The sequence below is a fragment of the Mauremys reevesii genome, linkage group 26 (assembly GCF_016161935.1).
Source record: "Mauremys reevesii isolate NIE-2019 linkage group 26, ASM1616193v1, whole genome shotgun sequence".
Taxonomy (NCBI): Eukaryota; Metazoa; Chordata; order Testudines; family Geoemydidae; genus Mauremys; species Mauremys reevesii.
In genome coordinates, this window is record NC_052648.1 from 14,140,240 (window position 1) to 14,165,601 (window position 25,362).

Genomic DNA, 25,362 nt, shown 5'->3' on the forward strand with positions numbered 1-25,362 from the left:
AGAAGAACTAGGGGTCACCAAATGAAATTAATAGGCAGCAGGTTTAAAAGAAATAAAAGGAAGTTCTTCTTCACGCAGCGCACAGTCAACTTGTGGAACTCCTTACCTGAGGAGGTTGTGAAGGCTAGGACTATAACAATGTTTAAAAGGGAACTGGATAAATTCATGGTGGTTAAGTCCATAAATAGCTATTTGCCAGGATGGGTAAAGAATGGTGTCCCTAGCCTCTGTTTGTCAGAGGATGGAGATGGATGGAGGAGAGTGATCACTTGATCATTGCCTGTTAGGTTCACTCCCTCTGGGGCACCTGGCATTGGCCACTGTCGGTAGACAGATACTGGGCTAGATGGACCTTTGGTCTGACCCGGTACAGCCCTTCTTATGTTCTTATGAGACTACACACAAAAAGCTACATTAAAAACATTATTAGTGTTGCAAAGTCAAGTACTCAAAAGCTAGGAAATGTCAGAATTAGGGTTCCTTGTGAAACCTTAATTCGCCCCCCTTGGTGCATTCATTATGGTATAGTCTGCAAATGCATGATCACATACTATTTTTTTCATCGGATCCCTGTTTCGTTCATTGCACAGAATGGACCTGCTCTTGGGATGGAGCAGGTTTGTGTGGTGCAGGAGGCAGTAAACAGCAGGAAGAGAAAGGTTGGTCAAGTCAAATGAATGCTGCCCTGGAGAATTGGATTCTGTCCCTGCAGCTGATGCTGGGCGAGGCCTTAGACTTTTCACAGGTGGTCACTAATTGCGTTGTCCTCATTTTTTGGGTGCCAGACTTGAGACCCTGGAGTCTGTTTTTCTGGCCATGCTGAGTGCTCACAGTAGTAACTGAAGTCAAGGGGAGCTTTGCTTTGAACATATAAAATGATGTGCACTCTGAATAAAAAGCTCTTAGGCATCTCAAACTGAACACCCCAAATTAGTGGAAACTTCACCATAATCTCTGTTCCTCAGTTCCCATCTGTAAAATGGGACTAATACCACCCCTTCACCTGACAGGGGTGTTGTGAAAAGAAGTTAAGGTTGGTAAAGCACTTAGATATTATAGTGATGAGCACCACACAGGAAGTTGTTAATTGTGTCTTCAGAGCAAAGTCCAGTATCTAAGGCCTGGGGCCAGGCACTGAAGAAGAGAAAACACAGTCGTGAATAACAGCTCACGAAGTGAGCACGGTCGGGCCTGGGCGCTGAATGAACGCGCCCTGTGGGAGAACTGGCACGTGAACACGTCATTACCCTAGAACTGACGCGTTAATCAGGCCCCTCATTTGGAACCGGAAGTGCTCCTGAGGCAGCCGCAGAGCCCAAAGGAAGGGGGCGGGCGGGACTCTGTTAAACACAAACTACTAATAGGACAATACAGGGCAGCCGCAGCCTTGTTCTCAGGGCCCTAGTCAGTCACCGTTCGGCTGTACAGTGTTGGAAGGCCCAGTCCCGAGCCCCGAACACCCTCCGTCCCCGAGGCGCGGGAACGCTGCAGCCCTTCCCGCGCTGCGCGTGCCCGAGGAGGCAGAGTTAAGGTTATCCGATCCCGCCAGGGCGCTAACGCTGCGTTCCCCGCAGCGGGTGGGACCCGGCCCGGGGTTTGCTGGCTCCGCTGCGTCCCCAGGCCGGGCCCTGAGCTCGCCCGCCCGCCCGCCCGCCCGCCTGCCTGTGGAGCCCGCTGCCCAGGAGACCCACCGGCTCTGGCGGCCTCTCGCGCCCCGACTCCCGGCCGGCCCGGCGACGCCCCCCCCCCGCTCCCGGCGCGAGCGGGTGACACCATCACGCGGCGCGGCGGGCGGGTCTCACACACACGCTTCGCTCCCACGATGGCGGCGGCAGCCTGGGGTTGCCGGGTGAGCAGAGCGGGTCGGGGTCCGGGTGTGAGCGAGGGGAGCGGGCCGGGCCGGGCCGGGCCGGGGCGAGGAGGGGGTTGAGTGAGGGGGGCGGGCCGGAGGAAGGGGTTGAGCGAGGGGAGGGCGGGGTTGAGCGAGGCCGGGCCGGGGGTTGAGTGAGGGGAGCGGGCCGGGCCGAGGTTGAGCGAGGCGGGCCGGGCCGAGGTTGAGCGAGGGGAGCGGGCCGGGCCGGGGGTTGAGCGAGGGGAGCGGGCCGGGCCGAGGGGTTGAGCGGGCCGGGCCGGGGTTGAGCGAGGGGCAGGCCGGGCCGGGCCGGGGTTGAGCGAGGAGGAGCGGGCCGGGCGAGGGGTTGAGCGGGGAGGGGAGCGGGCCGGGGAGGGGGTTGAGCGAGGGGAGGGGAGCGGGCCAGGGGTTGAGGGGAGCGGGCCGGGAGCGTTGCCCTGAGGTCTCCTCGCAGGGCTGCCCGGCTTCTGCCGCGGGCTGCTCTCCTGGCTCGGGCCGGGCCCGTAGCGGCTGTATCTCGCCCCAGTCCCCGGCAGCTGCCCGGGCAGGTTCCGCGGCGCGTCCCGCGCTGGATGCGGGATTCGTGCAACTCGTGCGGCGGGGCCTGTCCAGCGCGCCGAGGGGCGGCGGGTCCCGAGGGCGGGCGATAGAGGCGGGAACAAGAAGCCCCGAGTCCCAGGTGGTGCCCTTGGTGCTGGGAGCAGCTACAGGGACAGGGGCTGAGCTGAAAACCTCCAGGTCTGGTTTCTCCAGAGCAGAGCGGGGAAGGCGCTGGCTGTTCTCAGGGTGTTTTCCCCGAGAGCGGCTGGGCTCCGGCTGGCTCCTCTGGCAAAAAGCGAAGGTCAGGGGATGTTACTGTCCCAGTGGATCAGCACTGTGCTCTGGGTGGTCCTGCTTCACCTTCCTCAGCATTCTTGGCTTACTGGCTGCCTCAGTTTACCTTTATTTCTCCACATGGGTTGCTGTGTACACGTGTCATCTCATGGAAGAAATTAATTTAACTTTTCGTGTTGTTAGACTGATTTTTGATGACCTTTGATAAAAAATGTTACATTCCAAATGTGAAGCTTTCCCTGTGCTCAGCTAGTGAATGAATGAATGAAACAAATGAGAAGTTTCTTTTATCAGATTGCTCTGGAGAGTTTGAAATTGCATTCAGGAGACTCATGACCTTTTGGTGACCCCAGATACAAAGACTGCTCGGACTTTTCACCCTGTTTCAGATGAGCCCAATGGGTCATATAGTACAGTAGCCAGGCTGTCTCAGGGTGTGTCTACACTTGAAATGCCACAGTGGCACAGCTGCCCCTCTGCAGCAGTGCCGATTCTATTTAGACCCTACCTACCCCAACTGGAGGGGGTTTTCCGTTGGGGTAGGTAATCCTTCTCCTTCAGAGGTGGTAGCTAGGTCAAGTGAAGAAGTCTTCTGTCAGCCTAGCACTGTCTATGTTGGGGCTTAGGTCGGTTTAACTACTCTGCTCAGGGGTGTGGATTATTCATACCCCTGAGTGACATACTTTAATTGACTTAATTTTCTAGTGTAGACCAGGCCTTAGACAGTTTCCAGTACCATCTGCTTCAGAAGAAAGTTCAAGAAACCTTGTTAAGGACAGCGGTGGGATAACTTTCCCATATAGGGGAAGTTTTTTCTTAGCTTCAAGCTTTTCGTGGTTAGCTTAGGCCAGGGGTTCTCAAACTGGGGGTCAGGACCCCTCAGGGGGTCGTAAGGTTATTACATGGAGGGTTGTGAGCTGTCAGCCTCCATCCCAAACCCTGCTTTGTCCCCAGCATTTATAATGGTGTTAAATATATTAAAAAGTGCACTCAGAGGCTTGCTATGTGAAAGGGGTCACCAGTACAGAAGTTTGAGAACCACTGGCTTAGGCCCTGAAGAATGAAGTTGTATATCTCCTATTTAATGTAACTGTGGATGTTTTCATTATCCATATAAATATCTAATGCTTTTTAAAACCTGCTGGGCTCTTCAGTCATATCTTGTGGCAGTGAGCTTCATAGGCAGAAGGCATAGAAAATTATTTCCTTTTATCAGGGTTAAATGTATTATTTCTCAGTTTCTGTAGCTGTCCCCTTGAGCTTTGATAGAAAAAGTAAATAGCAGGGTACTGAGTTGAAAGATGTCTTGTTGCAAACATGGAAACTAATTGTCAGTCACTCTGATACAAAGATCCTTGTATCAATATTTTTGGGGAATTATGGAGTACCCTTTCTCAGCAATAAGCCTTGCCTTCAGCTGGTGATATTTGGGATGGGGCTCCTTCATAGCAGCAGCAGCAAGGCGAAACAACCAGGCTGCTCAAGACACGAGCCTGGTGAAAAGATGGGAGCCCAGAGCCTTTGAGGTCCCCTACTACAAGCCTTGAGGGCAAGATCAAATATTCCCCATCCATAAAGCCTGTTAGAGTTGTGTTAACTGAAAGGAGTCTGGCTTAGCATGGGCATAGTGATTTTGGTGGAGTGATTCTAGAGAGAGGCAGTCATGTGGAGAAGCAGTATTGGCTCTGAGAATTGAGCAGGTAGGGGCTCCTTAATCTGAAATCAGGAATTTGGTGTGTGTCTGTCTAAGAAGGGGATTACTCCTGGTGGAATTTTGTGCCAAAAATTAAAAATTCTATACACAAGATTTTAAAATTGTGCATATTTTATTTGTTAAAATAACATGATATAACCATGCCAGTTTCAATTATTTTGGTAATTTATTTCAAAATACCTGTCAGCAAGTATGTCTGTAACAATACAGACAACAAAAAAGATTCAGGAAATGTTTTTTGACAAATAGATTCCTTACTGGAAATATTAATACAGATCTTTGAGTAATTCATTTAAACTACAATACAGAAACTTATTTCCCACACCCCTCAGAAGCAGTGCAAAGGCTTTGGGGAGTCAGGGTAACAGAGGAGCTCAGGGAGAGGGAAGTTATTGATGGGCAGTGGCCTGGGAGTGAACTTGGAGGGTTGTTGGGTGTGGTGGGTAGGAGAAATATATGGAACAGGTTTTTGGGAGAGGTATTGTTAGGGAGATGGGGAGTCTCTGCCATACAGACCCTGGCTGACCCTTAGCCTTTCCCATTCAGTTGGGCACATCTGCCCCTCTTCTCGTGTGTCCATGCACCTCTGTCCCCCCGTGGCCCTGCTCACCCATTCAGCCTGGCATAGCTCCATGTGGCCCTGCACCCCCACCCTTCTGTCCCCATGTGGCCTTGCACCCCCACTCCCATTCAGCCCCTGGCGCAATGTTGTCACCCCACTAGCTCCTGTGCCCTCACCCCAGTCTGTCCCCCCACCAGCCCTTCTGATCCCCAGTCTATGAGATCCCCCAGCAGCCTCATGTGCCCTACTATGTCCATCCCCCATGCCTCCTCACCTGGCCCTGCAGGCAGTGCACTGTAAGGAAAGCATCCTCTGCCCCCTCCCTCTCCGTGGCTGGTTGGTCAGGCCCATGAGCCAGCTGCCCTCTCTTCTGGTGCCACATCAGCCCATGGTGGGCAAAAGGTGTTTTTGCAACATGACCTCTCGTTGCTTCCCTACACCTCCCCATCAGAATCAGTTATACTGCAGGGGAAAAAAAATGGCAGGAGCTATTTATTCTGCACTTGCGCAGTGGCACAGAATTTCCCCAGGAGTAGGGGATGTAGGACTGAAGCTGCAAGCAGTGATAGGCTGTCCCACTGCATTTCAGCAGAAACAGTTAGTTTTTCTTTAAAAAAATGTTTCTAGCCCTATAAATTGCAAAGAAATACTCCAAATATCACTTAAACCAGTAGTGGCTGAGTTTGCAAATAGAAAAAGTTATTCTGAGGTGTGATCTTCCCTGTTCATCCCATTTGGATGTTAGCTCTGAAGATTACAGATGGCAAACTAAATTGCACCATGAGCTTTTAACTGCTAATAATAGCAGAAACATCTAGCTACTCTGGGATGGTGGGTGGCACCTAGCTAGAGCAGTGCTATATCCACCCAATTCCCCCAAAATAATGACAAATAGGCCCACCTATATTGGGGTATAGCTTACAGTCTGACCCTCATGTTTTGTACAAGTGAGTGATAGGGATGCGGCAGTGCTTTAATTCATAATAAAGTTGCAATGCGCTGGTTTGTTCTATGTATCCAAGCTCTGGTGAGCGAGTATTTCCAGTATAGCTCCCAGCTTCTGTTCCACAAAGGTTAGCCAGAAATGCCCCTTTTTGCTGTGTTCTTTACTTCCCTTTTTCCACTGGCTTGTTGGGCACTGAGTGTGGCCCAAGCAGGTTTAATTGTGGGGGGAGGGATAGCTCAGTGGTTTGAGCATTGGCCTGCTAAACCCAGGGTTGTGAGTTCAATCCTTGAGGGGGCCATTTAGGGAACTGGAGTAAAAATCTGTCTGGGGATTGGTCCTGCTTTAAGCAGGCAGCTGGACTAGATGACCTCCTGAGGTCCCTTCCAACCTTGATACTCTATGATTCTAATTATTTCTTTATTCTTTGGTAAAATTTGTTTATTCTTTGTTTCTGTTCACAGAAATGCCTTGTCAGTGGCACAAAGCTTATATATGGAAGATACCCAGCTCCAGTATTCCCTAGTGGCATTGTTTATAGAATGGGCACGCCTGTTTTAGAGCTACATCAGGTATGTTGATGGGCAGGGTTTTATGCATGCATTAGCCTGAAAGTATGTTTCAGTAATGATAGGAGTATTGGGGTCTACTAGAAATTGATATGCTTCTGACAAGTGTCTACCCTAGGTTGTAGACTTCAGTGTGGCTTTCAAAGATGTTACGAAATATTTTTTTTTGGATTTGTCAGATCCCAGCTTTCCCTCCATATATTTGATTGCCAGCAATGAGCCCAGTTGATAAAATCCAGTAATGAGGCTCCAGTCATGTGTGCAGCCACCAAAAGCAGAGATCCTCAACAGAAGAAATTGGCTGGTTATTGAAACCTATCAGCTCAGTCAGAACAGTGTGACTCCTTTGCCTCTTGAGGGAGTAATTTTTTTGCTTGTGTACATTTACCTCTAGTGCTCTGTGCAGTGTGTGTGAGATTTCATTGCTCTTCTGAAGGCACAGTGCTCCTTGGCTATGGTATTTTGGCCATCCTCAAGATGCCTAATTTCCACATCCTCTTGCGTGGCAGACATGAAGTGTAAATCTACCTGGATATGATACTTAATGTCTCTTTAGATTGTACAGATGCTAATAATTATTTTTTTAGTCTAGATATTATTCTTCTGGAGGCAGAAAAGGCTTTATATCAGGTTTTGTGGACAACATCAAACAGGAATTATCAAAAAATAAAGAGATGAAAGAAAGTATTAAAAAATTCCGGGATGAAGCTAAAAAGCTAGAAGAATCTGATGCGCTCCAGGAAGCAAGGAGGAAATATGTAAGTCTTTATCATGAATTATTTTGTTGTCCAACACCTTCATTGGCCAGTCAGCAGTCTATTACAATTCAGAGTATTGTAACCTAAGCTTCTGTGCAAATGAGCTGTTGGGTTTGCTGTATTCGGGAAAGGTCTGGACTGACTGATGGAAACACCACTAGGTGCAATGAACTAGTGTAAAAAGTGTAAAGATTTAAGTACTTCTACAGTTTTTGGTGGAACTTCTTTCCAACAGACATTTTAATAGAAATCACAAATAATAAGTGACTTTTTACCTGCTTATCTATAGACATGGAGATACAACTAAGGCTTTTTCACTTTCATTATATCGATTAGACATAATCACATTCTTAATGGATTATAAAACAGCTTTACTAGAGAGAAAGTGCTTTCATTGCACTAATGAACTGAAGTCTGTTACGACAGCATTGCACATTCTTTCAGTGGCCAGATTCAGTGCAGTGAAGGAACCAGGGAAATGGGAATTAATAATAATCTTGAATTGTTTCACATTTATATTATTGCCTCTTAACATTTTTCTTGTTCGAGTGATGGTCCCTATATGTATTCCAAATATGGGTGTACATGTGTGCCATGCTCTGGAGCCAGATGTTTTTCCTAGCAGTGTCCGTTGACCTGCTCGTGTGTCGTATGTCCCCTTGTGCTCCTAGCCGAGGTTAGCCAGGAGCCGTCCATGTTGACGCCTCCTGTTCTCTCTAACTGCTGCATGGCCTGAATTAGAACCTCTATTCCTTCCTGCTCTTAGTCTTTTAGCTAAGAGAGTGACCTGCTCCATTTGTGTATAGTTCTTGTTTGTTTTTTCTTGTAGATAGCTAGTTGTATATAGTAATTAGTGTTAGTCTACCTCAATTGGGGTACGCTCCCTCTGCCCCGCTGGGGTCTATGATGTATGTTCTGGGGTTTAAAAACTGATTCTTTCCCATGCTCATTGTCCATGAGCAACAAGCACCAGTGGCGTCTTTACTGCCTCGGGGAGGCTCACATCATCGCTCGCTGGGTGATTTGCAAGTCTTTCCCATCCGGGACTCGGGAAGTGCAGAAGCTTTGCTTCCGAAAATACTGGATGGGGGAAGCCATGAGACTATGCACCCACTCGGCTCCAGAACCATCTGTGCAGCATCTATCACTGGTGGTGAGCGCTTCTTCCAGCACTTCTCGCGCCCTGGATATAGCGATCGAGGAGAAACCCAGACGTGAAGGTAGGAAGCACTGTCATGGGCATAGGAGCAAATCCCTATTGAGGACTACTTCTGAGCTGGGCAGGTCAGGTGAGATGTCGTGCCCCAACACTGTGGCACCAGCACCCAAGCTTCTCCGCATCGAGAGTAAAGCAAAGCACAAGAAGGATCCAGCGGTACAGCTGGTCGCCCTGGTACCAACCCTGTTGGAGCAGTCCCTGGAGCATACACCACCTGTCCTGCTGCCACCTCCACGTCCTTTGGTCCAGCTGGCCCCATGGACCCTGCCTTGGTCTTCTGGCATCTCCAAAGGCACTCCCTGGACTCCTGGTTGTGTGGAGCCCCATCTCTCGCCAGAGGAACTGGAGATACCTTACCCGCCTTCTCCGCTTCTCTCAGGTTCCCCACTCACCTGCGAGGTTCCTACTCTGGAGGACAACTGCTCCTGCTCCTTCCGGACCGCCCCCTGCTGATTCTGCACTGTGACTGGCCCACTCTGTTTGTTTCATCACTATCCGAGCCATCTTCGGACTAGGAATACTTTTCTGAGCTGGAGCCCTCCTTCTCCTCTTTGTCCAGGCACAGCTTGGACTAGCATTCCTCGCTTCCTTATCCTCCGGCTTATGGCCCGGCAGCGACGGTTTGGTTCCGGTATCTCTTGGGCCTGCCACACCCCCTGGTCCCTCTCCTTAGCCACACTGAGCGTTCTGGGACCCATATTGCCAGCAATACCCACCCTCCCAAGCCTCATACCACTCGGCCCAGGCTCCTTCACTGTTGGGCTCTGAGGAAGAGGCAGATGTAGAGCCGGTTCCTCATCACTGGATGAGGTGCTCATCCCTCTTTGCCTATCTCCCGCTGATGATCACAGGCAATACCAAGACATGTTACAGAGGGTGGCAGCAGACCATGGCATAATATAAGAACGGCCCTACCGGGTCAGACCAAAGGTCCATCTATCCCAGTATCCTGTCTACTGACAGTGGCCAATGCCAGGTGCCCCAGAGGGAGTGAATCAGGCAATGATCAAGTGATCTCTCTCCTGCCATCCATCTCCAGCCTCTGACAAACAGAGGCTAAGGACACCATTCCTTAACTATCCTGGCTAATAGCCATTTATTGACTTAACCACCATGAATTTATCCAGTTCTCTTTTAAATGCTGTTATAGTCCTAGCCTTCACAGCTTCCTCAGGTAAGGAGTTCCACAAGTTGACTGTGCGCTACGTGAAGAAGAACTTCCTTTTATTTGTTTTAAATCTGCTGCCTATTAATTTCATTTGGTGACCCCTAGTTCTTGTATTATGGGCATAAGTAAATAACTTTTCCTTATCCACTTTCTCCACATCACTCATGATTTTATATACCTCTATCACAGTGATCTCCAACCTTTTTGTCTGGCGGGTGCCAGACGAAGGACCGTGGCGGCAGTGGAGCACCCGCTGAAATGTCGCCGAATTTCTGCGGCATTTCGGTGGCGACACCTCTCGATGACGTTGCTTGTCAGCGGCAAGTGGCGTCATCGAGAGGCGTCGCCACCGAATTTCTCCACCGCCGGCCAGGATGCGATGTGGACCCCTTCTCTGTCATATCCCCCCTTAATCTCCTCTTCTCCAAGCTGAAGAGTCCTAGCCTCTTTAATCTTTCCTCATATGGGACCCTCTCCAAACCCCTAATCATTTTAGTTGCCCTTTTCTGAACCTTTTCTAGTGCCAGTATATCTTTTTTGAGATGAGGAGACCACATCTGTATGCAGTATTCAAGATGTGGGTGTACTATGGATTTATATAAAGGCAATAAGATATTCTCCATGTTATTCTCTATCGCTTTTTAATGATTCCTAACATCCTGTTTCCTTTTTTGACTGCTGCCGCACACTGCGTGGACGTCTTCAGAGAACTATCCATGATGACTCCCAAGATCTTTCCTGATCAGTTGTAGCTAAATTAGCCCCTATCGTATGTATAGTTGGGGTTATTTTTTCCAGTGTGCATTACTTTACATTTATCCACATTAAATTTAATTTGCCACTTTGTTGCCCAGTCACTTAGTTTTGTGAGATCTTTTTGAAGTTCTTCACAATCTGCTTTGGTCTTAACTATCTTGAGCAGTTTAGTATCGCTGGAGGAGGTTCAGGACCAGCAAAACCAGCTCTTGGACATCCTCCACCTTCAGGGACCATCAAGGGTGCCGCTCCCCAATAATGACACCATTCAGCCCCGTGTCTCAAGCAGCAGCTCCAGCGGTTCTGCCCCCGGCTATATGCACCTTACCCAGCCTCCTGCCAAGAGCACCAGAAACCTTCATGCAAGTGCCTCTGGTCCCACTGGCAGTTGACCCACAGCCACCTCCACGTCCCTTGCCCACCAACAGCCTAAACAATTTTGACGTGTTGCGTGAAAACTGTGAACCCTTCCTATTGCCACCCATGGTGCCCTGTGTCATCTTCGGGGCCGTCTTTCCCTGTTCGCCCACAGTTGGGGCAGGATCACCACGGACCATTGAGTCCTGGAGATTATCCATCACGGTTACTCCATAGAATTTCTTTCTTTTCTCCAACTCCCCTCCATGAGACCCTTCCCATCAGTGCCTTCTCCAGCAAGAGGCAGATGCTCTTCTTTCAAAGAGCACCTCCCTACCAGAGGAGAGGCTTCTACTCTCCATATTTCCTCATCCTGAAGTAGGTGGAGGGTTCTGCCCCATTCTCGATCTTAAGCGACTAAACATCTTTATCAGGAAATCCAAGTTCTTATTCGACTGATTGCTCACGTGCATTCCACGTTAGGTGTGTGCGTGCACTGCATGCACCATAGCTGGAAATTTTTCCCGCAGTGGTATTCATTGGGTCGGCTCTAGTGCTCTCTCGTGCGCCACGCTCATGTGCTGGTGTAAGGGGCACGGCCGGCTCCACACCTTCTCATTTCCTTCTTACCACCTGTGACAGTTGCTGGAACAGCTTCTTTTGCTTTGGCAAGGCATTTATTCAGTGGTTACTCTCTAGTTTAGTTATATTTAGTCTTAGGTTTAGTAGTAGTGTATATAGTGTAGATAGTATTAATGTATATAGTTAGACCGTCTGTCTTAGTTAGAGGTGCTTCCTTCCTTCACTCCTGGGTCTGGGCATGTCCTGGTATGTAGGTTTCAAGTCCTGTGCCTCATGAGGCAAACCTGTGCTGGTGAGCAACCCACACTAGTTGTCTGAAGCCTCTGGGAGAGGCTCAGGTACGAAAGTGTTGCCAGATCTGTTGGGACTTGAAGCCTCGTACAAAGGACAGGGAGGCTAGACTAAGGGCTATCCTAATGGAACCACGCTTAGACCAGTGTTAGAGTCAAGCTGGTTGGACTTGGCACTGAGCACTTCGGCTTTGCTGCGAAGTGCCCCTTTGACACTGCGTGTTTCTTGGTACCGTTCTCCATCTCCAGTACTGAGAAAGAAACATAAGCAACAATCCAAGGAGGGACGCTCCCCAGTACCAAGGAAGGACAAACAAGGGGATTGCAGTGGAGTGCGACCTGCGTCAGGCCCTCCTACGCTCCCGGTGTGATAGCGGCACTGTCAACTTCACCCTGCTCACGGGTGCCATTGAGTCCAGTGTGGGACCAGCCGTTGATGCCGGGGAGTCGTCATAGCACTAGTGGGATCGCGGTGCCTTCCACCTTTGCAGTGGCCAGGGACTTACTGACACTTCCGGTACCGCCAACCCCGATGGGTCAACAATCTGCTCTGATGAGTGTGTCGAGCAGAAGGGAGTATGGGGCCCTGAGCTTATACTCGGCACCAGGACCTTTGGTACCGAGCAGAGGCAGCCCAGCCCCCCTGTTGTTGACGAGGACTTCCCTTGTCTGGCACCGAACTCTGGACCCTAGACAACGACTGGCTGAAGTGAGGTGTACTGCCCCCACCATGGTCTCCTCAGAAGGACTCTTCCTCGGAGTCAGAGGTGGAACCCTACACTCAGTCTAAGAGTCCCCGCCACTATCCATCCTACATCCCACTGGATCTTGGTGTGGGCTCCCCTGAAGGCACCTGGCCTGGATGAGAGCGGCTGATGGAGGTCCAGTGGCTGTACTGGAATGAGTGGGGCTTTCCCCCAGAACTGGGACCATGTCCAGTCACTCCTCTTGGTAGTGTCTGAGAGGAGGGCTTCTCCACCGCACCATCCAGCACCCAACCTGAATGCAGTTACCAAGCTTGGTACCAACACGCAAGACTTGGCCCAGGGGTATGTAATCAGGGCTGAAGAAGAGGAAGGCCTCTTCCTCCTCCTCCTCCCCAGATGAAGCCATCCTGTGGCACCAAACCACTTGGTCCCAAGATGACTTTAGAGTCCACCAGGAGCTTCTAAAAAGAGTGGCTGCTAACCTGGGTCTGGAGGTGAGGTACTTAAGGAGTCCTCACATAGTCTCATTGATGTTTTGGCTGCAGCAGCCCAGTTAAAAGTTGCTCTGTCCCTCAAGGACGTTATGGGTCCGGTCAGGTCCCTATGGCAAATCCCATCTTCTCTCCCTAACACTTCAAAGAGGGCAGAGAAGAAGTACTATGTGCCTGCCAAGGGGTATGAATGTCTGTGCTCTCACCCTCCTCCCTGGTTCCTTGTGGTCACAGCGGCCAATGAGAGATCCAGGCAGGCACTACCCCCAAGCAAAAGGACTGGAAAAATCTAGACCTGCTTGGAAGAAAAATGTATTCAGCGGGTGGGTTATAGCTTTGTATTTCCAACCAATGAGCCTTGTTGGGGAGATACGATTACAATGTTTGGGACTCCATGGCAAAGTTTAAAGACTTGCTGCTTCAGGACTTCAGGCAAGAGTTTTCCGCTTTGATAGAGGAAGGGAAAATTGTAGCCAGGGCCTCACTCTAAGCGGCCCTGGATGGAGCTGATGTAGCGGCCAGAACAATGACTTCTGCAGTGGTCATGAGGCAATGCTCCTCGCTTCAATCCTCGGGGTTTCCACGTGAGGTCCAACAGACCATCCAGGGTCTCCCATTCAAGGGTACTGCCCTCTTCTTGGAGCAAACAGACACAAAGCTGTGTGTGAAGGACTCTAGGTCCACCCCAGATCCCTGGGCCTCTACTCACCATCAGAGGAAGCATTTTAGGCTGCAGCAGCTGGCCTGCTTCTCGGCCTCACTGCTTCAACAGGACCTGTTCAAGAAACGGAGCAGGAGTTACAAGCCTAGACAACTACTCCTCTCCATCTCAACCACACCCCCAGGGTCTCTCTCATACCTGGGAGGCCCAAAGAGAACTTTTGAAGATGCACCCAAGGGCAGTATTAGTTCCCACATTTTGTTTTCAGACTGACTCTCCCACTTCATCCCAGTGTGGTCCCTCATAACCTTGGATTGCTGGGTGCTGAGTATGGTGGAGGAAGGTTTCACCCTTCAGTTTTCTTCCATCCCTCCTCCCACCCCCCTCCATCTTCAGGGACCCTTCTCACAAGCAACTTCTAGTCCAAGAGGTGCTAGCCCTGCTGCAGGTAGGGGCAGTGTACGAGGTGCCTCAGAACTAAAGAGGGAAGGGGTTTTACTCCTGATATTTCCTAATCTCAAAGGCTAAAGGGGGTCTTGGATCCATCCTGGACCTGTGTTGCTTCGACAATTATCTCAAGAAACTGAGGTTCTGCAGTTTCCCTGGCCTGTATCATTCCCTCCCTGAATCCCGCCCTCGACTTAAGACTCCTGTTTCCACATCTTCATCTTTTGAGGCCACAGACGGTTCCTCAGATTTATCGTAAACCAGATCCATTACCAGTTCACCATCCCCCCCCTTTGGTCTGTCAGCAGCACCTAGGGTTTTCACGAAATGCGTGGCGGTGGTGGTGGCCTTCCTCAGATGGCGAGGTGTTCAGGTCTACCTGTACCTCAAAAGCACAGGCATTGTCAGCAACGTTCCTAGCCCAGGTCCCAATCCGAGACATCTGCAGGGCTGTGACCTGGCCGTCAGTGCATACATTGTCCGCCCACTGCACCATCACCCAGCAAGCCAGAGATGATTTCAGAAGAGCAGTGTTGCAATCCTCATGTCCATGAACTCCGAGCCCACCTCCTTGGGTACTGCTTGTGAGTCACCTGATATGGAATGGCCATCAGCAATCACTTGAAGAAAAACTGTTACTTTCTGTAACAGTTGTTTGCGATGTGTTGCTCGTGTCCATTCCATGACCCACCCTCCTGCCCTCTGTTGGAGTTAACCAGCAAGAAGGAACTGAGAGGGTGCAGGGCTGGTTGTGCCCCTAATACCAGTGCATGAGCGTATGGCACCAGAGAGTGCCAGAGCCCCCCGACAGATACCACTAATGGAAAAATTTCCAGCTATGGTGCCCATGGTGCGCAGGCACACCTAATGTGGGATGGGCATGAACAACGCATCTCGAAGAGCCACAGTTACAGAAAGGTTAGAAACCATTTTTTCCCTCCAGTGGTATCCATTGGGGTCGAGTTCGTGGCTCTTGATATGAAGGACACCTACTTCCATGTAGACATCCACTTGGCCCACCAGAAATTTCTCCGATTCCAGGTGGGAGAGCACCACTACTAATTCTGAGTTCTGACTTTCGGCTTTGCCACAGCTGTGAGTCTTCACGAAGGTCTTCGCTGTGGTGGCAGCCATCTCGGCTAGTAGGTATACCCCTACCTAGATGAATGGCTCCTTGTTGTGCTATCCTGACAAGAGCTTTCCTCTGCCATCCTCACCCTTCATGCTCTCCTGACCTCTTTGGGTGTCTGCATCATCAAAGAGAAATCTCTGCTTATGCCTATGCCGACAATCAGCTTCACCGAGGTGCAACTTGACTCAGTTGTGATGTGGCCTTTCCTTCTGGGGGATTGCTTCACAATGCTGATGGCCGTAGTTGTGAACCTCCGCCAAAGCCCTCACACTACGGTCTGCCATTGCCTCTCCCTCCTGAATCTGGTTGTTATGGGACCTCAAGGCCCTCAAGTTACTTGTAACTGATTTGCTGTTAGATCCTTTTTCCTATTCAGTTTGAAGCCCTTACGCCACTTACCCTGTTTGCCGACTTCATTATCTCTCTCTCATATTTAAGGCAGCTATTGGTTTACACAGCATTGATTTGGGCACAAATTTTAAACATCTAAAAATAGAACGTTATATTCTGATTTTTTCCATGTGACTGATCTCCATTTCTGTTCCTTTCACTTCATTTAGTTAGAAGAGTCCATGGATCATACTGAGGACAGAGTTTAACTGGGGCTGTTCTTCTGTCCTACAGCAGTATGTCACCCGAAGAGTGCTGTATGCTGCACTCTACTGATGCAGTGCTGTGAAATTCTCAGGTGGTTATAATTCTGATTGATGCATTGATTCCTGTTAACATAAAATTTTTCTTTGTGCTGCAGAAAACCATTGAATCTGAAACGGTTAAGACCTCTGAAGTGATTAAAAAGAAGCTTGGAGAAATAACCGGATCAGTCAAAGAGGTACAGTATAACCTTGCAAAAATCTCAGTTTACTTGTGATTTGCACTTTTTCTGCATCGAATTAATGTCCTTTATCTCTTTCTTCTAGTTGAAGGAGGGTCACTATTGCTGCCCTTACAGGCCAGGGCCACTAAAGAGACCTGCAGTGGTAACTGCTGGAGAATTTTTTGGTGTGACTAGTGTGACGGCAGATGTGCAGGCAGTATCAGCACCCCGTGTTTCTTCCTTGCTGTAGGGTAGAGGAGTGTGTACATGGGGGTCTGACTATCTGATAGCTGCAGAAGAGAAAATGCCTCAAGACTTTGTCTTCATTGGGGCATAGGCAAGTCAGATACTAGCACCAAAGTGGAAGAGCCCAATTGGGAACATGGCTAGGAGCAATGTTGTGCTTGAGCTGTGCACATGTGTGGCTATGCAGCAGTCTGGGACTGGCTGTACATCTCGCGTGGCTGGCACCTGGGTCCCCAACCTACTGGGATGGAAGGCAGCTGCTCTCAGTACCATAGACTGGCAGGAAGCTTTGAGCCAGCAGGGAGGAAGGGTACAGAGTGGGGTGGAGGAAGCAGGGTTTCTGGAGGGGGGGCAGCTAGCACGTGGGTCCTGTTTTACCTGCTGGGCCCTCCTGCTGGATCCTGTGGCAGCTCTTCTTGGTGCTGTGGGAAGCCTCGAGCCGGTAGGGAGGGTAGGGAAAGAAGGCTGAGGGCGCCATATAGGTGGGGAGATGCTGTTCATGGTCGAGTCCCTGGGCGCATGGCGCTAACTGTGGTGAAGGTGGTCCCTGCTTCTGGCACCAGCGTCCAAGGGCTGGCACCAGCTGACAGGAGCCTCCAGCAGCCCGGCCCAGAAAGGCTGGGGGGAGGCAGGAGCCTGTGCTGTCACTGCTGCTGGGCCAGGGGTGCCTGATCTGTGCACTCCTACCCACTCCCAGCTGCAATGGCATCTCCCTCCTGGCAAGCAGGGTGCAGAGAGGAAGGGGAGGAGTGCTGATTGAGGGGGTAGGGGGGCAGGGCTGGCTGATAAGGAAAACACCTGGTGGTACTGTCTACCTGGCAACTCCTTCTGGGTGGGTTTGTCTTCCCACCACCCCAGAATCAGCTGTCCACTGCCAGTGAAGTCTCTGACATCCCTGCAAAGAGCACCTGCTAAAGCAGCTGTGCTGGTTCAGAGTAAAATGGTGATCAACTGTTTGTGGAGAATTTTTAACCTCGGGCTTGCCACAGCATGTGTGTAGCACCACACCCCCCAGGCACACTCAGGTGTATGTAAATCTTATTTTGTTGGCGTGGAAGAAAGAGTATTTGGAACTTCTTTCCTGGTGGATCAAAAATTAGTGCACAGAGCTCTCTCCACCAGAGCTGCACTGGCCTGGACTGCATTTCTGTCTGTCTCTTAGAGAGTTAATAAGCATGTGAGTATTTCAAAGGAAAGGTCTAGAGTATTTTAACTGCCAGGTGGCGCAGCCCCAAAAAAGCCAATATGTTGTCAGCAGCGCGTGATGGCCTCTGGGCAATGCAGGAGTCCTGGTGCTGTTGCGTGAGAGGGGAGGCTGCGGGCAGAGCAGAAGCTGGGAGGGAGGACCTGCAGCCTGGAAGCTGGGGTTTTCCACAGGGAGCAGGGGCTCCAGGGCTGCACAGTATCTCTCCTTGTGCTGTCATGGGGGTGTCCTGCCCTGGCACCAGGGGCCCTGGGCTTGCTGTGTCCCAAAGCTTCTTTCCCTGGCTGCAGCCCTGCAAACCTGCCTTCCACTTATTGGCAAGTTTTGGATAATAGCAACTTTTTGCTGGAACCAAGAGGTTGCTGTTAAGCGGCGTTCACTGTGTATAAATAATTGCCAGTCCAATATATGTAGTTCTGTATCTGGTCAAAAATATCTTCTTCACCAGTGATCACAGCACAGCTCTGGGATTACTGCTGACACTGCAGCACAAAAGTCAGGCTCGCTGTGACCATTAGTCCTACAGACCTTGCCCATGCTGTTAACTTGCTGATTGTCCCTGGTGGTGACTTGGGAAGCCTCTAAAGGTCAAAAAGAGGAATCTCTTTCAAATCCAGGTGGTGATCCATGTTTCTGACATCATTTTCCTTCCATATTATTGCAGAGTTTGGATGAAGTAAGTAAGAGTGATATTGGTCGAAAGATAAAAGAAGGTGTGGAAGAAGCTACCAAAACAGCAAAGCAATCTGCAGAATCAGTCACCAAAGGAGGGGAGAAACTGGGCAAGACAGCAGCATTTAAAGCAATCTCCCAGGTACACATGCAGGAGACATGTCTTCTTTGGTGCCCTGCCATGCAGGCACCACGTTCACTAACAAGAAAGCTGTTTGGGGGGGGCGGGGGGAACCCTCCCAAACTGTAAATGTCAAGTCATTCTGCTGCACTCTTCAGCATTATGCTACTTTTTTCACCTTCAAGTGAATGTAGTTTTGAGAGCAAAACCCTTCCAACATACAGGAGATACTTAAGAAGTGCTAGAATAAACTGATAAGTTAAAGAGCTGTTAATCACCAGGATTGAGAGCCCTGAACAATCTTAAGCATCAGGTCTCTTGCTTCCCCGTGTGGGGTGGGAGTCCATGCTGCATGTGACTCCTCTTCAGACGCTTGTACGCTCTGCAAGATTAACACACCTCAGCAAGTATTTGCAGTGACACCAAGTTGTGTTTTTAAAACCGAGTACGCTTTATTAGTCAACTGGAACACAGCATTGGATGTCCTTAGTTTAGGATAAAGAAATGAAGGTTAAAACATAGTTCATCTGGCCAAGCCAGCACAGACCCCAGCCAAGCTGTAGTGGATTCCATCTCAGGCTCTGTCTCTCCCTGACCTGCTGGTCACCTCCCAATCTTTTGTCTCCAGGCAAAGCCATGCTATGTTCACAACCCCATCTGCTGGAGCTTCCCGGTGTTGTCAATTGTTGAGTCATTGGGGCTTTTTGTTATCCCTCTGGGCCCTCTGTTGATCTGGATCAGTTTCATTACAGCTCAGACAACAAAGCAACGCCCACACCTCATGTCCAGCGTTGCTCTGAGAGCAGGCTTAAACCCTCCCCCCCACGGGGTAGCAGTGCAAAGGACAGGGCAACCGAGGCACACACCGGCTCCATAAAAATATTACAGAAAAGCCCCACTTTGTCACACCTACCACTGAACCTTACTTCGGCACCAGGTAGGGCCCCTTTTTTTTCCTAGAAGGGATGTAAATACTCCTGTGTCATGGCATAAATGTAAGTGGTGGATTCTCTGTAACTTGAAGTCTTTAAATCATGATTTGAGGAGTTCAGTGACTCAGCCAGAGGTTAGGGGTCTATTTCAGGGTAGGTGAGGTTCTGTGTCCTGCAATGGGCAGGAGGCCAGACTAGATGATCATGGTGGTCCCTTCCGGCCTTAAAGTCTGAGTCTGTAAGCTAACCTCTAAATGACTGGGTTGGAAGAAATTTCTCATTACAGGTGTATTGCAAATAAAGAAGCATCTGATCCTAGCAGCTGTTGGACAGGGTACTAGGCGAGCTGGATCATTGATCTCATCAGTCATGCCAATTTTTATGTTTTGTTCCTAATAAGATGTCATCTGCTAAAGGTCAGCTTCAGCTGCAGTAGCAGATATTATACAGTAACATTTCTATAATGAAGCCTGTTCGCTACATCTGCTGCAGTAAGATAACTCCCTTTTCAGACCTGCCTGCTGTTTTTCTCCAAAGCAGGCTACCAGGCCATCCCTTCCAGCAAGCAGTCATTTTGCAGGATTTGATAGTCTTACTGTATACTGAATTTTATGTGTGCTCGTGTCCATCACTCTTCTGTGATGGCTACAATGGCCAAACTTAGGACCTGGTCCTGCTTCCATTGACGTCAATGGCAAAATTCCTGTTGACTTCATTGGGAGCACGGTGTGGTCTATTGTATTAAAGATGTAATAAAGTCTTTTACTATTCAACATAAAATAGTGATACATACAAAAAGGTCTTAAAAAAAAAAAGAAAGAAAAAGACCTTGATTTATTTGTTTTTTGTTTTGGGGGTTTTTTTTTTTGGGCAAACACTCAAAAGCACTTAGTGCTTGTCTGCACTTAAAACATTACAGTGGTGCAGCTGCACCATTGTGGCTGTGCCACTATAGCGCTTCAGTGTAGACGCTACCTACGACAATGGGAGAAATCCCTCCCATCAGCGTAGGTAATCCACCTCCCCAAGAGGCATCTTAAAATTCTTCTGTCAACCTAACACTGTGTGCACTGGGGGTTAAGTTGATATAGCTACATTTCTCGGGGTGTGGATTTTTCATACCTCTGAGAGAGATAGCTATATCAGTGTAAATTCTTAATGTAGACCAGGCCTTATTTTAAAGTGGAAAGTTTGCTGCTCAAACATAAGAAAGAACAAGAAATTAAAACACGTTTCTATTGAAACTGAAATTATGTGATTGTGCAAAACAAACAAAACCTTTAAATTCTTGGAGACAAGATACTAGTCTTATTTTTAGAACAACCTTTTTGATGAAAAGAAAGGGGTTAATTTTACTTTTAGTTCTGATTTGTAAAGGGGCTTTTATTTTGTCTTATTTTACGTCTATTTTTTAACAGATACACAGTTTGCAGTAGAGAGACTGGAAAAGGTGGGGGAAATATGGCTTTTGATGATGATTTTGGAATACTGGAGGGCTGGTCAGTTACAAATGGGTGCTTTGACAGGCAGGTCGACCACAGCACCTATTCCTTGGACTCTGGTTCACGTTCCGGTCAGGGAGGAACCATCATGATTATCTAGTCTGACCTGCACATCGCAGAGGTTGACCACAGGACTTCACCCATCCACCCCTGGAGTAGGCCATAACCTCTGGTTGAGTTATTGAAGTCCTCAAATCTTGATTTAACATCTTCAAGTTACAAAGAATCCACCATTTACTCTAGTTCAAACCATGCCCCATGCTTCTGAGGAAGGCGAAAACCCCCCAGTGTCTCAGCTAGTCTGTCCTGGTGAAAAATTTCTTCCCGACCCCAAATACAGCTGTTAGACCAGGGGTTGGGAACCTCCGGCCCACTGCTTAATTTTATCCGGCCCACGTCAAGTCTCCACACCACGGGCTGAAAGCCCCAAGCCTCAGTTTGCCCCAGCTCCCGGGTGGAGGGGCAATCAGTGATGCTCCGGATGCTGCCCCCGACCCCCCCCATTCTGGCTTCACAGTTCCCACTGGAACTGCAGGGGTGGCCAAAATGCGGGCCGGGGCTGGCCCATCTAACATTTCTGTCTGGCCTGCCAGGCTCTTTGACTGCCCCCTCGCGATCTCTGGGCTGCTAAAAGTCTCGTGGCGCAGTGGATGCTCAGTCAGGCTGCCTGCCTGCCATGGCCCCATGCCGCTCCAGGAAGCGGCTGGCTGCTGCTGGCATGTCACTGCGTGTCCCTGATTGTGGGGTGGGAAGGCGGCTCCGTGTGCTGCCCCCGACCCCCGCACCATCCTCACAGCTCCCATTGTCCGGAAACCAATGAGGTGCATGGATTTAAAAAGATTTGGGGCATTTGAATGGGATTTAAGACCTTTGGGGGGGAAAAATGGTGGCTGATATGGAGGGAGTTATGAGTGTTGAAGAAACTAACTCCACTCTCAGACTGGAGGCAACAAAATCAGAGACAGCTTTATTCAGGACATGCAATTGCAAGGGAAGAACACAACTGACAGAGAGCATCTCTGCCTCAGTTTCTTCAAAGTACAAGCATTTATACATTTTAGTGGCATGCATTAATTAAAAACATCTGCAGTTTGTTTTGCCCATTCTTGTATTTTCTCACTTCTGTACTCAAAACATTGCTATCTCAAGGCTGGGTCATGCTGACTCATGCTGACTCTACTCTGCCGTCTTCTGATGTGAGCCCTGCTGCTTCTACAGGTCCCGTGATATTAGGCTAAGATTTAGCATGACAATTGCTCGGTTTCTTCCAACTGAGAGGCCTGTATTTAAATCCTTTAACCCTGTTTCCACATGGGCAAGAGCAAGGCCTAGTAATGGCCTTCCTCTTAGGAAGAACGTATTTCAGTTTGGTCTGTTCCTTCGGTCTTAGAGTCAGGGAGGTGAGATGACCCGGGAAGGGAGTATGATGAGATTTTTTTTTAAGTCTCTTTGTAATAACCCCAAAAGGGCATAAAAGTTGGTGACATCCCCTCATTATGCTCAGGAGGCAGTGCGTGCACTAGTTAAACCACAGCCACTGGACATGACCTAGTTGATTTAGGGGATCTAAAACCTGAAAGCATTGGTGATGATGGGGTTGGAGAAAGTGATGGGGAGAGGGGAGGATATGTTGTGAACCTGCATTTGTGTTGGATTATTTGTTAGCTCATGTTTTGCTTTTTTTAATGTATTCACAACATTATCATTAATCCCCAAACTTAACAATATTAACAGTTAAAATATCAGCAGCCTTTTGTCAATGATACATTTTTATTGCCTAGGGTCTGTAAATTCTGTACTTCAAAATTGGGATTTAATTCCATTCATTCATTCGGATTAGATTCCATGAACAAATTAACCTGATGGACATTTTTTTATACCTAGCAACGTGTCAAACTCAGAACTTATTTGTATCTTTTGTTCTTTAAAAATATTAAGAAGTTGCATTTTAACTTTGAACTAGATTCCAAAGAATACAAAACCTTTTCCCCAAGGTAAAGCAAGGATTTCTTTAGAACAGTGATTAAATATACTTTCACAGCAAGGTAGTAATGCTTTTTACACCATTTACTTTGTTTTATACTCATATGCTTTAAGGTTGTGCTAAATAGCTTTCTTATAACTATAGGTGAAATTACAACTTTGTTTTTTAAGAAGTTTAGTCAGACTTACTTTACATTTTTTAAATGGTTTCTTGAGTGTTGATACCACAGGTCTTTTTTACAAATGGATTACCTTTACGTATTTAGTTTACTGGATTTATCCATTGATACTTTTTTAGATCAGAAACTAGATAGTTCTGTATGGTGGTTACATTTTTACAGTAGGCAACCAAGTCTGGAGTAACCATCTTAGTGTCCACAGAACCTTGCTACACCACCACTTTGTGAGCTACTTGAAGGGAGCAAATATTTTTAGCTTTGACATAAGGTACATTAACCATAAAGGTAACTTCCAATTTTTCTTTCTTTTCATAAATTGGTGTTATGTTTCCTAGCCTATAGGTTATGGCTGTTGTATAGAGCTTGATTTTTTGGTAATAGCTTGACCTAGTGGGTTTTTTGTTCATTTTAAAATGTTGGAATTCAGTATATAGGAATTCAATTGCTTTTTGAATTTTTAAAGCTGGTACTGGTTCATTTCTTAAATTCTTTTTAGTTTTCTTATTAAGAACATAAGAATGGCCATACCAAAGGTCCATCCAGCCCAGTATCCTGTCTACCGACAGTGACCAATACCAGGTGTCCCAGAGGGAGTGATCGTAACAGGTAAAGATCAAGGGATCTCTCTCCTGCCGTCCATCTCCACCCTCTGACAAACAGAGGGCTAGGGACACCATTCCTTACCCATCCTGGCTAATAGCCATTAATCGACTTAACCTCCATGAATTTATCCAGTTCTCTTTTAAACCCTGTTATAATCCTAGCCTTCACAACCTCCTCAGGCAAGGAGTTCCACAGGTTGACTGTGCACTGTGTGAAAAACTTCCTTTTATTTATTTTAAACCTGCTGCCCATTAATTTCATCTGGTGCCCCCTAGTTCTTATATTATGGGAACAAGTACATAACTTTGCCTTTTTCACTTTCTCCACACCACTCATGATTTTATATACCTCTATCACATCCCCCCTTAGTCTCCTGTTTTCCAAGATGAAAAGTCCTAGCCTCTTTAATCTCTCCTCATATGGGACCCACTTGAAATGCCTAATCATTTTAGTTTCCCTTCTCTGAACCTTTTCTAATGCCACTATATCTTTTTTTGAGATGAGGAGTGGGAGGGATAGCTGAGTGGTTTGAGCATTGGCCTGCTAAACCCAGGGTTGTGAGTTCAATCCTTGAGGGGGCCAATTAGGGAACTGGGGTAAAAAAATCTGTTTGGGGATTGGCCCTGCTTTGAGCAGAGGTTTGGACTAGATGACCTCCTGAGGTCCCTTCCAACCCTAATATTCTATGATGAGGAGACCACATCTGTACACAGTATTCAAGATGTGGGCATACTATGGATTTATATAAGGGCAATAAGATATTCTCCATCTTATTCTCTATCTCTTTTTAATGATTCCTAACGTCCTGTTTGCTTTTTTGACTGCTGCTGCACACTGCGTGGACGTCTTCAGAGAACTATCCATGATGACTCCAAGATCTCTTTCCTGATTAGTTGTAGCTAAATTAGCCCCTATCCTATATATAGTTGGGGTTATTTTTCCAATGTGCATTACTTTACATTTATCTACATTAAATTTCATTTGCCATTTTGTTGCCCAATCACTTAGTTTTGTGAGATCTTTTTGAAGTTCTTCACAGTCTGCTTTGGTCTTAACTATCTTGAGCAGTTTAGTATCGATTGCAAACTTTGTCACCTCACTGTTTACCCCTTTCTCCAGATCATTTATGAATAAGTTGAATAGGATTGGTCCTAGGACTGACCCTTGGGGAACACCACTAGTTACCCCTCTCCATTCTGAGAATTTACCGTTTATTCCTACCCTTTGTCACCTGTCTTTTAACCGGTTCTCAATCCATAAAAGGATCTTCCCTCTTATCCCATGACAACTTAATTTACATAAGAGCCTTTGGTGAGGGACCTTGTCAAAGGCTTTCTGGAAATCTAAGTACACTATGTCCACTGGATCCCCCTTGTCCACATGTTTGTTTGACCCCTTCAAAGAACTCTTAATAGATTAGTAAGACATGATTTCCCTTTACAGAAACCGTGTTGACTTTTGCCCAACAATTTATGTTCTTCTATGTGTCTGACAATTTTATTCTTTACTGTTGTTTCAACTAATTTGCCCGGTACTGACGTTAGACTTGCCAGTCTGACCTCTAGAGCCCTTTTAAAATATTGGCTTTACATTAGCCATCTTCCAGTCATTGGGTACAGAAGCAGATTTAAAGGACAGGTTACAAACCATAGTTAATAGTTCCGCAATTTCACATTTGAGTTCTTTCAGAACTCTTGGGTGAATGCCATCTGGTCCCAGTGACTTGTTACTGTTGAGTTTATCAATTAATTCCAAAACCTCCTCTAGTGACACTTCAATCTGTGACAATTCCTCAGATTTGTCACCTCCAAAGGACGGCTCAGGTTTGGGAATCTCCCTAACATCCTCAGCTGTGAAGACTGAAGCAAAGAATCCATTTAGTTTCTTCGCAATGACTTTATCGTCTTTAAGTATGCCTTTTGTATCTCGATCGTCCAGGGGCCTCCATGGTTGTTTAGCAATTTGGTGGTTACCTTCAGAGTTTTTGGCTCGATGTTCAACTCCTTTTTGGCTTTTCTTATTACATTTTTACACTTAATTTGGCAGTGTTTATGCTCCTTT

At 47.9% G+C, this 25,362-nt stretch overlaps 1 protein-coding gene across 1 annotated transcript in view; it reads left to right on the top strand.

Annotated features, from left to right (window-relative positions):
* The first annotated feature begins 1,408 nt into the window (after nucleotides 1-1,408).
* Nucleotides 1,409-25,362, top strand: part of TIMM44 (translocase of inner mitochondrial membrane 44) — a 57,218-nt gene continuing 33,264 nt past the window's right edge. Inside the window, exons 1-5 of the mRNA XM_039515168.1 lie at nucleotides 1,409-1,849; nucleotides 6,370-6,477; nucleotides 7,062-7,232; nucleotides 15,794-15,874; nucleotides 17,974-18,123. Coding sequence (XP_039371102.1) covers nucleotides 1,823-1,849; nucleotides 6,370-6,477; nucleotides 7,062-7,232; nucleotides 15,794-15,874; nucleotides 17,974-18,123 — 537 coding nt within the window. The 5' untranslated portion in view covers nucleotides 1,409-1,822. The remainder of the gene's footprint in view (nucleotides 1,850-6,369; nucleotides 6,478-7,061; nucleotides 7,233-15,793; nucleotides 15,875-17,973; nucleotides 18,124-25,362) is intronic.